The following is a 17069-nucleotide window of genomic DNA, read 5'->3' as shown; positions in this document are numbered from 1 at the left end:
TTCACTGAGGAGAGGGACATGATGAATGTTGAGATTAGAGATAGAAGTTTGTTTACCCTGGATCACATTGACACAAAGAGGAAAGATATGTTGGGTAGACTTAAGGATATTAAGGTGGACAAATCCCCAGGAGTGGATGGGATCTATCCCAGGTTGCTGAGGGAGGCGAGAGAGGAAATAGCTGGGGCCCTGACAGACATCTCTGTTGCAATCTTAAACACAAGTGAAGTGCTGTAGGACTGGAGGGTTGCTCATGTTGTCTCCCTGTACAAAAAGGGTAGTAGAGATATTCCAGGTAACTACAGACCAGTGAGCCTGATGTCAGTGGTGGCAAAGTTGCTGACGAAGGTACTGAGAGATAAAATCTGTTTGTGATATACATAAATGATCTGAAAGAGGGCATTGGTCTAATCAGTACATTTTCAGATGACTCGAAGATGGGTGGAGTAGCAGAAAGCATGGGGACTGTCAAAGAATACAGGAGAATATAGATAGACTGGAGAGTTGGGCGGAGAAGTGGCAGATGGAGATTGATCCAGGCAAATGTGAAGTGATACATTTTGGGAAGCCTAACTCTCGAGCAAACTCTACTGTAAACTGAAGAGCCTTGGGAAAAGTTGATGATCAGAGAGATCTGGGAGTTCAGGTCCATTGTACCCTGAAGGTGGCTACACAGGTGGATAGAGTGGTTAAGAAGGCATGTGGTATGCTTCCCTTTATTGGATGGGGTATTGAATGTAAGAGCTGGCAGGTCATGTGAAAATTGTGCAAGACTTTGGTTTGGCCGCATTTAGAATACTGTATACAGTTCAGGTTGCCACATTACCAAAAGGATGTGGACACTTCAGAGAGGGTGCAGAGGTTTACAAGGATGCTGCCTGGTATGGAAGGTGCTAGCTATGAAAAGAGGTTGAGTAAGTTAGGATTGTTTTCATTAGAAGAAAGGAGATTGAGGGGGACCTGATTGAGGTCTACAAAATCATGAAGGGTATAGACAGTGTGGATAGAGACAAACTTTTTCCCAGGGTGAGGGATTCAATAACGAGAGATCACTCGTTGAAGATGAGAGGTGAAAAGTTAAGGGGATACACGTTGAAAGTACTTCGCACAGAGGGTAGTAGGTGCCTGGAGCGCGTTGCCAGCAGAAGTAGTAGAGGCAAGCACAGTAGATTTGTTTTAAGGTACGTCTGGACAGATGCATGAGTAGCTGGGGAGGAGAGGGATACAGATCCTTAGGAACTGGGTGGTAGGTTTAGACAGTGGATTTGAATCAGCTCAGCTTGGAGGGCCTAAGGGCCTGTTCCTGGGCTGTAAATTTCCTTTGTTCTCTTTGTTGTAAAACAACAATACCTGATAATTCATGACCTTTTAGTCGAAGGCATTAAAATGATTGTCTTAGATATTCTAAACAGGTGTTTGGATTACTGAAAGACTATGTACAGAAGCTGAATTTATATTTGTTTTAACAGATTGGAGAATACTTTGTTATTTCTGTGTTCAGTAGAGCAAAGTCCTGCTATATCCATTAAAAGTGGTGATAGTGGATTTTCTACAGTAACTCTAGCCAGTGTAATGAAAACAATTGATAAAGGAGTAGAAATGTAAGGTGCTGATTGATATAAATTGAACCTCATGAGATAAAGACGTTCTTTGGTCATTTCTGTCTTATGTTCTTAATCATGGATTTGTGCAGTCAAGCATGATTCTGTGGTAATCAAAGTGAAGGTTTTATTTGTTTTTGTTTTACTGAACAAGGAAGTGACACAATTTGAAGAAACCTCTCAAGTTTGACAATAATATTTTACTCAGCCAGCTTGTTCCTAGCTGCAGGCAGTGCACATCAATTTAATGCCTTGTCTGTCAGTGATAATCCATGCTGTCAGGTCCAGACTGCAGATCAACTGTAGGAATGCTTAGCATTCATCACTTTTATTTTGGCTAACACCACTTCACACCATCTGCATAGAGAAGATAATCTGTATGAAATATTGGGAAGCTTTTTTGTTTAAATCCCTTGGGGCTAATATTAAATATTAGTTGATACCCTGTGGCATTATACACAATGGGGAGAATTTAATGGCCTCCCTTTGTTGCAAGATTGGTTGGAGTCATTTAATAGGGAGGAGAGTGGTGGGTGAGGACCCTTTTGCTTTCTTCTCTCTATCCTAAGTTAAGTCAGGTGATGGAAGGCCCTTCCTGTAGTGTTACAGATTGATGATCTTCAGTGGGGCTTTAATGAATGCTACACTGGGAGCATGACAAGGCAGCATCAAAGGAGCAGGAGAATCGACGTTTCGGGCATAAGTCCTTCTTCAGGGCTTTTTTCCTGAAGAAGGGCCTATGCCCGAAACGTCGATTCTCCTGCTCCTTTGATGCTGCCTGACCTGCTGCGCTTTTCCAGCAACACATTTTTCAGCTCTGATCTCCAGCATCTGCAGTCCTCACTTTCTCCTGGGAGCATGACAAGCAAACCATGTGGTATCCATTCCGGAGGCACTTTGTAAAGGAAGGGAAGGCCTGTTGAGAGGTATCACAACGCTTGCTGCAAGCCCAGTTACCCCATAACCTTCTTCCTGTAGTGATCTGTCTCCTGTCATCACTCATCCATGGCCTGGGAAACCAGCAACTGGTTGGACAGTGGTTTATTGACAACGCCTGGAAAATGGGACCTCTTCTGGGATCCTTGAACCCAGGGAAGGCCCACAACTGCCCAGTAAGTCTTAGTTACATCTAATTTGGTGAGACTTTCCAAAGAGAGATGACATAGGTCTCTGCCATGAAATTCAATGTGTGAATCAGGTAATATGATCACTTTTTCTAACTGATCTGGTTCTTTGTGTTGCCTTTCCTCTATCTTTCCTCTTTTGTTTTTTTTTATCCCCCTATTTATATTGTCTTCTTTCTCCTGAAGATCTTAAGTTTTTCATAATGGTGTGTGATTAGAATCTCTTGCCATCAGCCAGCTTCTTTCTGCTCTGTTTTACCCTCCCCTTCATTCTGATCTGTGTTCCTCCGACAGGAAATCAAAACAGAATGAGGATAGATGTTAAAACTTGCCCTGTTCTCACTCTTTATCTGTCTCATGAGTCTTGGCAATGAGCATTTCTGTTATCCAGCAGCAAAAATTATTGATTAGTTTTCCAACAGTCAGCAAAACAGAGGCATATAATTAGTTGGCTTAGAAATTCAATTGATTTTTTTATCGACATGCTAATATCAATGTGTCTACTTCTTCCCCTTATGCCATTTTCATCCTCTGTCTTTGACTTTAATCTTCCTGTTTTTTTCTTTTCCCTGCCTAAATTAATTTTCTGAACTTCACAAAATTGGGTTAAAAAAGCTACAAAGAGTGTATTTACATTGCACAATTCACAAACATAGTCTCTTTTTTTCTTAAAACATACACTGTGAAAAATTTAAAGTAGACAATGGAAATTGCTTGACAAAAGCTATTGAACAAAAATGCTACAAAATAAAGTAAATATGACTGACACCAATGACTGGTAATTAAACTTAATGAAATTTGATGCTTACCCTCCACCCCAAATCGCCCACTCCTCCTGCCTCTGGCATGTCTGAAACCTTTCTACTTTTATCTCCACCAGACGCCCCCCATGAACTTGATACCGAGCCTATGTCTCAGGGATATTGCAACATTAATGAGGCGTTGTAAACATAAAACTCAACTTGGTGAATGTATGTGTGGATGTTATTGAGTAATAGATATGTTTAATGCTTTCTTTTTAAAAAAAGGGCAGCCATATAGGAAAAGTTGGAAAGCGTTCAATTGTTTCACGGGAACCAGGTAGCTAGATTTTGCCATCAAAAGTTGATGTACTGTCACTTTAGAATTGCATTTGTGTGCCACACAGCACAATACCTCTGATATTGAAATGATTCTACAGAATCATGTATATGAATAATAGATATTGGAACTTTAAAGTTTCAATGAAAGATCCAGTCATACTGAATTTACTATGGAATGATATCTGTATTGAATCAAATTCTATTTATTTGTATCCAGGACTTTTAAACTCCTCATTCAGCAATGGCAGCAAGAAAGCCATTGTACCAGTAGCAAACCCAGTCTCAAGAAATATATTGTCACCCCATCAACAAAATGCTTCTGCTCCAACAGTTGATATATACATAAATCTCCACGTTGAAATAACACTCCCCTTGAATGAAACAAAGTCACTCCTAAACATTACCCTCATCCTCAATGTATTACTTATCTCAAATACAACCCTTAATCCAACTTCAACCATATGTTGAACTCTGGCCTTCAAATCAGTTCTTATGCTTACTTCAACTCTAGCTAACACTTTTTTTTTGCAATGCTAATCCAATTTGTAACTTCAAAACTCTGCTTAGTACTAAAACCTAATCCAACTCTCTCCCTAATCCACATTATCATGATGAAAAATGTTACTCTTGCGCAATTATATTTAGCTACACAGTCAGCTGAAAGGCAAAGGGTTTTGGGGCAACAACATGAAAAATGTGTTTAAGAAGATCAGTGGACCCAGGGGAGCAATGATTTCTTAAAAAAAAGAAAAACCCCTCAACAATAACCATGTGATTAAATCAGGAAACACAAAAGAAGGGAAATTCTCCTTATAATCTTGCAAAATAAGAAAACTAAACTGACAATTGAAACTACAGTATATTTTGAGTACTCAACTTTCCTAGCATTATGTTCACAAACTGGAATGCAATCTAAGAAATGACATTTACAATTTAATGTTAGGAGAATTACACTTCTTATACAAATTCTCAATCAGATTTGAATGGAGGATTCCTGACCATTTTAACATATGAGACTGTATTTCTGGGGAGGGGTTTGCTCCTCATTTGCATAATCACTCCTTTTCAAAAGAAAACTTTTAAAATTAGTCTTTCCACTTTGTCTTGCCTGCCACTTCCCAGTGTTTTATGAATTAGAACAAATTGTGATTCATTAATTTCCAGTTAATTGACTATTTGAGGACATCAATGTGCTAATGTTTGGGCAGCCTAATGGAAGTATTATACCCCCTCCCTTGTCGGAATAGGTTACAGTTGATTGGAAAGATGTGAGCTGGATGCTGAATGTTTTGAGTATGCCCTCACCCCACTGAAAATATGCCTGGTCATAGGCCATGAAATCTAGGCCAACTTCCTTTCGTTCATTAACTGTTTATTAGTAATGAGATGTGCAAATTTACTCAGGAAGCTCAAGAACTGTTTAAATGCTGGGTAAATTTGGTTCCTCGCTGCTGAGAGGATGCGCAATTGGAACCTACTCCTGGAAAATTCAGGTGCCCACCAAACTTTTATTGATCAAATGAAATGAGTATCATGAGTATTTTTTTAACAGGTGTGTGAGCTGCTAAGCCCTATTCCTATTCAGGCGATAAAGACAAAAACATTATTAATGTGATTCAGCGGTAGATAACTTGTGGGAAAACATATTTATTAATCCTGATATCATGAGATTATTGCGTGCTTGAATAAGCAGCAAGCTGTATATTTTCTATTGGCCTCCCAGAACCAAGTTGTTGTTACAGTTCCCTAGTTACTGGACAACCCCAGTATTGATCTCAAGGCTAGTGACTATGCAGAAGCTGTGAAAATGAAATCTATTTATTGATCATATTTCCTTCTTCATGGCTAATTCTACCATGCTGTTATTGTCCGACTGAGAGGAGCACTGGCTGCAGATTTAATATGTCGTCTGTGCAGTATAACTATGACCCTTGTGATATTGGAATGATGCTGTAAGAAATGGAAAAGGCATACCAGCATTTTGAAAAAGTTTTCAAAAGTATTGTAAAAGTTTTCCCATTGTTTTGAAACATATCAAATAATCCTCCATTTTGTTCTGAACAGCGCCAACATATGGTTGTAAAATGGCATGATGTCAGCAATATTTGTGTTTTGTGTTTCTTTAGAAAATGTTGGATGAATGTCAGGACAGAAGAAATTGTCAACTGCTTATCAATAGTCGAATATTTGGGACAGATCCTTGCCCTGGAACCAGCAAATACCTCCTAGTATGGTATAAGTGTCGGCCAAGTAAGTAGCTCACTTAGCATTTAATTCACTTTGAATGATGAGAAATATTTTTACTGGTTTTGAATATTTTACCAAAATTATCCAGAAACTTAAAAGAGAATCTTTTTTAGGGCCATTAGATTAAAAGCAAAATTTTGTTCTGAAATTAATGATGGAATCATACAGTACTGAATAGGTCCTTTGGCCCATCAAGTCTGCACTGACATTTTAAAAAAAACTACTCTAAATCTACACTGGTCCTGGAGAAATGACTATATTTATATTATACAGTGCTGTAAAATAGCTAAGGTTAAAACAGAAACTAGAATCCTCCTGTGCAATGGAAAATAAACCCGATAATATTCACTTCAAGATAAGGCAACTAAGAATCTAATTGCGTTACTTTCAAAATGTACACTGCTGAAGACCTGGTCTTTCTGTCCTGATGGTTCCCTTTTATTGATTTCAGGGCAGATATGTTGACATAAAGGAAACTTTGATTTTCAAACATTGCAATCTTACCTAATGCCCCACTGTTTTGGATTTTGAGCATACAGGTAAGGCCTCTCAAGCCTGCTCTGCCAATCAATAATGTGATGACTGATTTGATTGTAACCTCAAATCCAAATTCCTGTCCACCTTGAAAACCTTTCACTCTCTTGATTAACAAACATTTTTTCAAGACTGCCTTAAAAATACTCAAGGTTCCACTTTCAGTAGCTTCTAAGGAAGAGAATTCCAAAGGTGCACAACCTTTTGAGAGAGAAAGAAATATCGCCACATCTGGTTTAAATGGGCAAACCCTTATTATTAAATACTTGACCCTCCTTAGTTCTTGATTCTTTTTTAGGAGAGCATCTTCAAAGAAATATCGTCTCCATATCTACCTTCTCAAGATCCCTCAGGAATTTATCAATTTTTTTTTTGTTTTTGTTTTCTGCTGATTTAGCCAGAAAGATAGAGAATATTTTCAGTGACGGATGTGATTCGTAATAAGTGCTATTTTAGAATGTTGTAAGGAGATGGTAAGAAAGGACTGCGCTGCACTGAGAGGTCTGTAACGTGATCTTTGAGCAGCTAGCATGCTCATGTGGTTATTTGAGTTGCAACTGATGCTGTGAATCTGTCCTATAATGTAAAGATTAAGTTTGAGCAGCATGGAAATTCATGACAAAAAATAATCAAATCACTATGGCTAGGAGAAAAAGCAAATATGCAGACAAAAGGCAACAGCACAAATTAGAAGAAGGTTGGAGTTAATAATCTGTCCATTGTATCATTTACAATGATTTTCAGATGGTCTTTATTCATTTCAATTTTATATAAATAAAAGTTGGATATGCTCAATAATATTTTATCAATGTGAGTATTGCTATGTGTATTTGGGCAGCATATTTTTGTGGATTTGCAAACAGCGTGAACTAGAATTTTGAAGTGATAGCAGATGGACTCTATCATTTGTTTTTTACACTTCCACATCCCCCTAAACTTTCTGTGGGCTACAACACTGAAGCTTGTAATGATTAGAAATGCATTTCAACAGAACTTGTGCAACGAGGGATCCGTGAGTAAACAACATGCAATTGTATGCCCCTCAATCAGATTGAAAAGGCTTTACTGAGATGTGAAGAAAATTGGAATTGTTTGTTCAGTTCCAAATCATGCACAGAAAGTAAAGTAGAGAGAGGGTTAGAAAAATAAGTGATTATAAAAGGGGAAAAAAAGTTTTAAAGCTCAACTTTTAAAATTTCCCACACCAACTAACTTCACAAGGAATAAGACTATGTGCTTGTAAAAATTAATTTTCAATTTCAGAGAGGTTTGATCATAATGAAGATCTGCATCATTTCAAAATAAAGTACTAATGCTGGAATAGACATGTCTCGATGATTTTTTGACAAAGTTATTGGATATTTATCACAAGTACTGCAACACCATGTGTTCCAATGTGGAATTTCACACTAAGATACTAGTTCAGCGCAACTTTCTGATTTTTATGTTTAAAGGGGCATGTGTGATTCTTGAAAACAGTAGGTGCTGATGGTTTCGCTGGCATAGATTTTGTGGTAAAAGTAACAATGTCAATAATAAGAATATTCAGAATCCCTTTGCATGAATATTTATTTGTGAGACAACAATATTTTTGATGATGCAATAGACTCTCTTAAAGCTCTTTTGGGATTAAAAAGCAAATGAGTCACTTTTAGAATCTCTGGAAATTTACATTTACAGGCAGCATGTAAGTGAAATTTGTCATTAAAAACTTGTCATGTTCCTTGATGGTGAACTACTTCTTTAACTCATGGCTTACTGAGATTGGCTGTAGTTCTTTGCAACTACGGATAGTAGGGCCATATGCTTTCATGACATCTTTTCTTTTATGTGTCTGGCTGATTTAGGTTGTTTTCAGTTATTGAATCATACTTCTTCTCTATGCATTAGTATGATGTTTCTTGGTGTCAGAACATAAATCTTCAGGAAAGCCCTTTTAGGATACTCTAAGAAGGATGACAATACTTTCTGCTTCAGTATCAAGCTTCAGTTTCTAATGGATATTTATGGGGTTATCTCTTACTCACCACTGATGTGAATGGTTAAATGAGTTTGGTCTCTTTGGGAAATGTCATATCCAACTATTTCATGCAACTATATCATTCCAGTCCCCACTGTGTTCTCAAACTCATTGTCGTCTTCTGGGATGTGGATGTTTTTGTTTATTTTCATTCTGAATCTCCCTGTTGTTCTGCTTCTGTAAACTCACTTACTATTTTATTTCTTTTTTTCTACACATCCTTCTCCCGTGATATGTTTCCATAAGCTCTGCGATTTGATCTCTATTTTAGATATTTCCTTGTATGAACGAATGTGACCATCTACAATTGTTACACATTTTCCTCTTCTCTTTTGTGTGCATTATTTTTCACTGCATCAACCTCACTGCCTTCTGCTTAACTTAGCTGATGGGTAGTCAGCATCTTTGTCTATGTGTGGCCTTATGTGCTCTGGCAGTGTCTGCAGCCTCTGATGTTAGAAACCAATTCTTTCCAATCAATTCGGTTGAGCTAAGCCCCAAATAAGCTGATGGATCAGCCTTTTATCTGTGGTAGAGGAATTGCCACATTAATGTACCAGTTAATGAAGTTTTGGTTAAATTTTATACCAGGCCAGTTGACTATGATTGGTCAGATAATTATCCTGGGAAATGAACAAGCACATGGTTGTTACTTACTTTATTAAATTGAAACACCCACACTGTCCTGTTCTTTCCGTTTGCAAAAAGAGAGTCCTATATATTGATATATTTAGCTTCCAAGTACATACGAGTGTGTCACACTGCAAGACCAACTGATAATCCTAAATTAGTTCATGGTATAGTTCTTCACAATCTCAGTTATCTCAAATGTTGCCAATCATGGAATCACATCTAATGTTGGATGCCACGTTGGAAGTTTTGAAAATATGGGCTGGTTGGGTACAGTCAGTACATATTGTGAATATAATGATTGCAACAATCCTGCAGTGTTTGGGACGTAAGGCCAATATCATAAGATGGGCACTGAACTTTACAAAACTCACTTCATATTTGGGATGGTAACATTTTGCCAGGGGAAAACTCACTCCAAGGGATGGAAATAGAAGAGGCCACAGAACAGGTGGGTAGAGCTGAAAGAACCTGCAAAGTGGGTTGGGGGAGAGGGAGGCTGCAAAGTTTTGGTGATCTAGGAAAGCTGCAGGGGAGAGAACGTGAAGAGCAGCAAGATTACTTTGGAGGTACAAGAATTTGTCGGGAGAGGAAAGCTGCAAGTGGATACTGGGAGGTGGAGGAAATAGGGTATGCAGGCAAAGGGAGATTGCAAAAGCATGACGAGAAGGAGACTGCAAGGATAATGGTGGGATTAGAAAATACTAACAGAGCGGTGAGAATGAAAAGTTTTAAACCTATCCACAAAGAAATATTCATCTAACTGAGAGACAGAAAAACCTGAAATCACTGTTACCGAATTCCTTGCAAACGATTGAATTTAAGATAACATTAGTTCAGGAGCTAACAATGTAGGGGGAAAACATGTTGCAGGTGCAATTGTAAAGAGCATTGTAATCATTGTTGAATTTAATTCTGAGATTGAGATCTCTGATTCAGTAAAAATATAGAAATTAAAATGTTACAAATTTGTACGTATGCAATGGAAATATATTAGCTGAGATCTTAACATTGTGTTTAAGTGATGGCTCTTTGTCTTTAGAAGAATGTCAGTTATTTTGGAAAAAAAACTTTTTAACTTATACTAATTTTTTTGTGCTGACTTAAATACTATTTTAAAGCAGGTGGTATGTTCTTTGCCTAAGAATCTTCACCTCTGACCTACTAAAGTGTTTATATCATTGATCCTTTTAGGCATCCGGCCTTTTTAGAATGTTGATAGTTTGGGGATTAAATGGTATTGCCATTGAGTGTCAAGAGGAGATAGTTGGATTCAATCTTGTTCAAGATGGTCATTACTGGCACTGTGTGGTGCAAATGCTGCTTGTCACTTTTGGCTCAAGGCTAAATGTTCAGGTTTTGTTGTGAATGAGCTCAGACTTCCTCTGTATATGAGAAGTTGTGGATGGTGCAGAACATGCTGTCATAATAAGCATCCCTAATTCTGACAATATGATGGAAGGAGACTGAAGCAGCTGAAGATGGTTTGACCTTGGACATCACCTTGAGGAACTCCTATATCAGTATGCTGGGAGAGAGATGTTTGGCCTCCAACAAACACAAGCATCCACTAAGATATTGGAAAGTGTTATCCTTGATTCTCACAAACCCCATAAGATCATACCCAGTGAAATGCTGCCTTGAGTTGAAGGGTAGTCACTTTCACCACCCCTCAAAGTGTTTGATCTTCATTTGAATGTACTACTTTACCAATCTCCATTTATTTAGTGTACTGATACATTGATGCTCAGTATCTAATTGCAGTGCAGTGGTAAATTTGGCAGCCTGGATGGAAACCTGCATAATAATTAGTTCTTAACCCTTTATGAATAAGGTAGAAATATAACATCCACAGTGGGCTGCAAGAATATCTTTGCTCTCATGTTATGATTTTACATATTTGTGGATCGTTCCCCAGCCCTCCAATGGGTTTGCATACTGTGGTTTTAAAATTCAGTAGCCTAATTCAGATCACTGCTTTAAAACCAGTGTGGATGTGAATAAAGAATTGGTAATGTCACCATTCTAAATTGAATTTATAGTATATATAATATATAGTAGAAATTCCAGTGAGCGCATTTTAATCAGGAACACTTACTTCAATTCTGTTGAAGGTATGGCAATATGATTTTAAAAATCTGGGTAAAATGACCTGTTTTGAATTCATTGGATTGTGCACAGGATAGGTGGCTCTTAGGAAACACAAAATTTAGTGGGAGAGAAGAACTGAAGAAAATCTGTATTAGTAAAGAAATTATTTTGGGAAATTGGGTTTGAAGACTGATAAATCCCCAGGACCTGATAATCTATATCACAGCATATTGAAGAAATTGGCCCTAGAAATAGTAGATGCATTGTTGGTCATCTTCTAAGAGTATTTTGACTCAGGATCAATTCCTACAGATTGCAGAGAAGTTAATATATTTAAAAAGGATAGTAGAGAGGAAACAGGGAATTATAGGCCAATGAGTCTAACAGTAGTGGTGAAAGGTTCTAAAGCCCATTAACGAGGATTTATAACAGAACACTTAAAAAAGAGTGGTGGAATCAGACAAAGTCAGCATGAATTTACTAAAGGGAAATCATAACAAATCTACTGGAACTCTTTGAGGATGTAACTAGTAGAGATGATTGAGGAAGCCAGTGGATGTAGTTTATTTGGATTTTCAGAAGGCTTTCAACAGGGTCCCACAAAGATAAGTGAGTGGGTTTGGGACTACTGTATTGAGATGGAAAATTGATGACAGAGTACAGGTAAATGGGCCTTTTTCTGAATGGCAGGCAGTGACTGGGACCAGAGATGTTCACAATGTACATTAATAATTTAGGTGAGGGAACTAAATGTAATATCTCAAAATTTGCTGGTTATACAAAGCTGGATAGCAGGGTGACCTGTGAGGAAGATGCAGAGGTGTTGCAGTGTGATTTGGACATGCTGAGTGATATATGGCAGATAAAGTGTAATGTGGATAAATATGAGGATATACACTTAGAAAAAGTAAAAGGCAGATTCATATTTAAATGGCGGTAATGGAGAGGGGAAATGTTAATTGAGACCTAGGTGTACTTGTGCACCAGTTGCAGCATGCAGATGCAGCAGACAATAAGGAGGGCAAGCTGAATGTTGGCCTTTAAAGTGAGAGTATTCGAGTACAAGGAGACGAAGATGTTTTACTGAAATTATCCAGGGCATTGTTGAGGAATACTGTGTGCAGTTTTGACCTCCTTATCGGAGGAAAGATGCTCTTACTGTAGTGAGAATGCAATGAATGTTTGCCTATTTTCTATGTTTCTGTGCTTCATATAATATTCTTTATAATAGGCAACAATATGACCAAATCCTATTCAGGGAAAACAAGCAACTTCTTCTACAAATGTGTTTGTTGCTTCTTAGTTAACCAATGAATTATTTTTTGTGAATCATCAGAGTGATGATAGAGGGAATATCTGTAAAACATTTATAACCATTTGGGCCTATCTGACAGAGCATTGCTTGCCCAAAGAGAATTCATTTGTCAATCTCATCAGGTAGGACCAGTAGAAAAATAATTGATTTAGCAGATGACAGACTCTTGTAGTTTCCTGTCCTCTAAAAGGAAAAAAACAGCTAACTTTGATGCCACTTGTTTTTAGAAGATAAATGCCTCCTTTGTTACTGTGCAAAACTGTCAGGACTAATGGAATCACTGGAATATGTTTCTCATATCAGATCATATCTCCTGAGTTGTAGGTAGAATTGTCATGAGTTGCTATCTGCTTACCAGCCATTCACTGAAACAATATCTTTCCTAAGAGAAAACCCTGCTTATTAACATTTATAGGAAATAATGAATACAAGATTTAGTACAATACAAAAACCTATTTAGAATTATCTTTTCAGTTGATCATTCCAAGATAAGTATTACACTTGCCTGCAGAGATTAACAAATAAAACCAGCATACATTAAAAAAATCAGATCTAAGAAATATTAAATTATCCATTATGTCAGATGATTGAGCTAAGGTGAATAAATCAGAGATAGATTGAGTGGCTATTTCTGTTGGTTAATTTTGCTTACTTTCATAAATAAAATGTGTTGTTTTATATAGTGCTTTTCATATTTATCTGAAAATTAATTATCATTTGGCTTGTAAATTAAAACTTCTTAACTTTTTGGGTTTGTCATTCATATGGACATTCTTAGGTCAGACCAGTGAGTTTATTTCCTTTACCTCTCACAGTAACATTTATTAACCTGCCATTTTTATTATTTTATTCAAAATCTAGCTTGGTAAGTTTTCCAGCCCAGACTCGCCTACCAAATGTCAAACTCTTTATAAATCACCTGCAGAGCGCACCTTTTTTGTCAGTGTTATATCTTTGATTAATAAAGATCATCTATACTTCCAATTTATCTTCTATCTAAGCAGGCTTATCATTGGATTGCATTTTAATTTTAGCTTAACCTAAGGCCTGCTGCTTGCTATTCAGTAGATAATTTATTTTATCTCGAGAGTGACTACAATTAAATTTAACTCCTCGTGTCTCCATCACAAATAGCTTTCATTCTGGTGCTACTTAAGCACGTGGCCTTTGTAATGTGCTTGTGGCACTATTTCATTATAGAAGCTAATGGCCTTTGAGGCAGCTTTTTGTGTTGATGGGAGGGCTGCACAGGGAGACAAGCTTTTGTACCAAGACACTCTTTGCAAGGCAGGTGGGTAAATACAATTTTAGAATGGAAGGGTGGAGGTCACCACCTTTGACCTCAGGGGAAGCAGAGTTGTATTATTCTGAAAAACCTTTCAGACTGCATGCACTTCTTTACCTTTTGAATATTTGGCATTCCTAATCCGTTAAAATCCATCTATAACAACAAACCATCATTCTTCCCAGTGTTTGCTTTCGTATTTGGCAATAGTGTGACTACAAGCAAAAGAATAGCCTGATAACAAAAGCATGTAAGCCCACATTGCAAACAGGAATTATAGATTTTCAACAATAGAAAATTCAAGAGAAATCTACAAGTACGTAAATCATATCACAACTTTGACTATAATCAAACACCTGGCAATCAGAAGATCCTATTCTGCTTATACTACAGAATGTTTGACAGTAACCCCTGCTTTAAAGAAATGCAAACTGTAATTGACTTATATTGCTGGCTTCATATTGTCGTCAGGTAAACAAACTATAGCTGAATATGTGCTCTTGTCTACATGTACATTTATTCATAGCTCTGTTTACATTTATCTAAATATTTGGCATATTTTTAATGTTAGCAAAGAGCAGTCAACTCTTTATTAACATTTAAAAGTTTGAAAATATTTGATGGAAATTTTGGGCCACTTACAGTTTTGAAAATTGTTTTATGAGTTGTTTGTTATCTAGTTGTTTGTCATCTAGTTGTTTGTGGTCACCTACTACTTGCCCAAAATAGAAATAAGAGCAGATCAGCAATTTCACTAGATTAGATTTTAGATTCTCTACGTATAGAAACAGGCCCTTTCGTCCAACAAGACCCATTCCCCTAACCTATATTTACCCCTGACTAATACACCTAACATTATGGGCAATTTAGCATGGCTAATTCACCTGACCTGCACATCTTTGGATTGTGGGAGGAAACCGGAGCACCCGGAGGAAACCCACGCAGACACGGGGAGTACATGCACAGATAGTCACCTGAGGCTGGAATTGAACCCAGGACCAATGCTGTGACCCTGGACCCTGGTGCCACCTCTAAATAAAAACCAAAAGAATTGTGGATATTGGAAATGAGAAACAAAAACAGAAATTGTTGGAAAAGCACAGCAGGTCTGGCAACATTTTTTTTAGATTACTTAGTGTGGAAACAGGCCCTTCGGCCCAACAAGTCCACACCGACCCGCCGAAGCGCAACCCACCCATACCCCTACACCTAACATTACGGGCATTTTAGCATGGCCAATTCACCTAACCTGCTCATCCTTGTGACTATGGGAGGAAACCAGAGCACCCGGAGGAAACCCAAGCAGACACGGGGAGAATGTGCAAACTCCACACAGTCAGTCACCTGAGGCAGGAATTGAACCCAGATCTCTGGCGCTGTGAGGCAGCTGTGCTAACCACTGTGCCACCGTGCTGCCCATTTGTTGAGAGAAATCAGAGTTAACATTTCTGCTGCAGTGACCTTTACTCAGAATGCCAGAACTGGCGCGGCCCAGGGCTGGTGTTCATTGATTCACACAGCAAAAGTCAATTACCAGATTGGAAAATAGCATGATGCCTCACATATTTGAATAAACTTTGAGCCAGGGGAATTTCAAGTAGATCATATTCTGGACATGATTTGGAGATGCCGGTGTTGGTACACCCCAATATCTGGACAGTATTCCTGCTGAGCTTTGCAAGTGTGTGTCCATACAATAGCCTAGAAAGTACTGCACAAGTATAGTTCCATTTGCATTAGTTCACAAAAAAAAAGTGCCATGCATGACGACATTTTTTTTTCAGGGAATGGTGCTATTGGGTCAGTTCAGAACCTTGAGAAATGTGTGGGGCATCTGATGAGTCAGATATATTCAGACTTATCACCATTCGCAGATGATGCAAACAAGGGGTTTTAAAGACATTCAACTGTCTATCTGCACTTGAGAGTTCAGGATAAGGCAGAAGGAAAGCTCACCTGTCACCAGCCAGACTGATTTTAGAAAGGCAGCCTGTGGGACATTGTCCTCCAGTATGACGAGACAGAAAATTCAGGAAGCATATCAGCACCATATTTGCCTTACCTGCTTAAGGAGGCAACATGGTCATAGAGATGCACAGCATGGAAACTGATCCTTCGGTCCAACTTGTCCATGCCGACCAGATATCCTAACCTAATCTGGTCTCATTTGCCAGCACTTGGTCTCTATCCCTCTAAACCCTTTCTATTCATATACCCATTCAGATGCTTTTTAAATATTTTAATTATACCAACCTCCACCACTTCCTCTGGCAGCTCATTCCATACATGCACCCTCTGTGTGAAAACATTGCCCCATAGGTCTCTTTTATATCTTTCCCCTCTCACCTTAAACCTATGCCCTCTAGTTCTGTACTCCCCCACCCCAGGGAAAAGACCTTGACTATCTACCCTATCCATGACCAAGCCTATTCAGTCTCCCCCATAACTCAAATCCTCATACCTTGGCAATATCCTTTTAAATCTTTTCTGAACCCTTTCACATTTCACAACATCCTTCCAATAGGACGGAGACCAGAATTGCACACAATAGTCCAAAAGTGGTCCAACCAATGTCTGTACAGCCGCAACATGACTTCCCAACTCCCTTACTCAATGCTTTGACACCCCAATAAAGGAAAGCATACTCAACACCTTCTTCACTTACCTATCTACCTGCGACTCCATTTTCAATGAACGGTTCCAATTCCAGACGTAAGAGGGAAGCAGCACTGATAATATGATCGATATATCAGAGAAAGAATTGTAGGTGGGGGCCTTACTAGGTCTGGAACAAGGAATATTCCACATACTCTATAAAGAGACAGACATAACTGGGGCCCATGTTAGTACCCATGGCCACCCCTCTGACCTGAAGAAAATGTGAGGAGTTAAAAAAGAAGTTGGTGAGGGTGAGGACAAGCTCAGTGAAGCTGAGGAGGATTGTGGTGGGTGGTTCAGGCCTTTTTTCCAGGAAGAAACTAAGATCCCTGAGACCATTCTGGTGGGGGATGAATGTGTAAAGGGATTGCACACCCATGGTAAAGAGGATGCAGCTGGAAGTTCTGAAACTGGTTTAAAGCATCAGAGGAATCATGAATGTTCGTGGGTAGGGATCAGGGGAGAAAAGACTGAGTCAAGGT

General features: G+C 38.4%; 1 protein-coding gene across 6 annotated transcripts in view; it reads left to right on the top strand.

Moving 5' to 3' along the window:
* LOC140463037 (protein eva-1 homolog A-like) overlaps nt 1-17069 on the top strand; it is a 387899-nt gene that overhangs the window by 204989 nt on the left and 165841 nt on the right. For all 6 annotated transcript variants that reach the window (XM_072556670.1, XM_072556691.1, XM_072556652.1 and 3 more), the window contains one exon: nt 5934-6057. In XM_072556670.1, the coding sequence (XP_072412771.1) occupies nt 5934-6057 (124 nt within the window). The remainder of the gene's footprint in view (nt 1-5933; nt 6058-17069) is intronic.

The sequence above is a fragment of the Chiloscyllium punctatum genome, chromosome 3 (genome assembly GCF_047496795.1).
Source record: "Chiloscyllium punctatum isolate Juve2018m chromosome 3, sChiPun1.3, whole genome shotgun sequence".
Classification (NCBI taxonomy): domain Eukaryota; kingdom Metazoa; phylum Chordata; class Chondrichthyes; order Orectolobiformes; family Hemiscylliidae; genus Chiloscyllium; species Chiloscyllium punctatum.
This window is presented reverse-complemented; position numbering and strand designations above follow the sequence as displayed.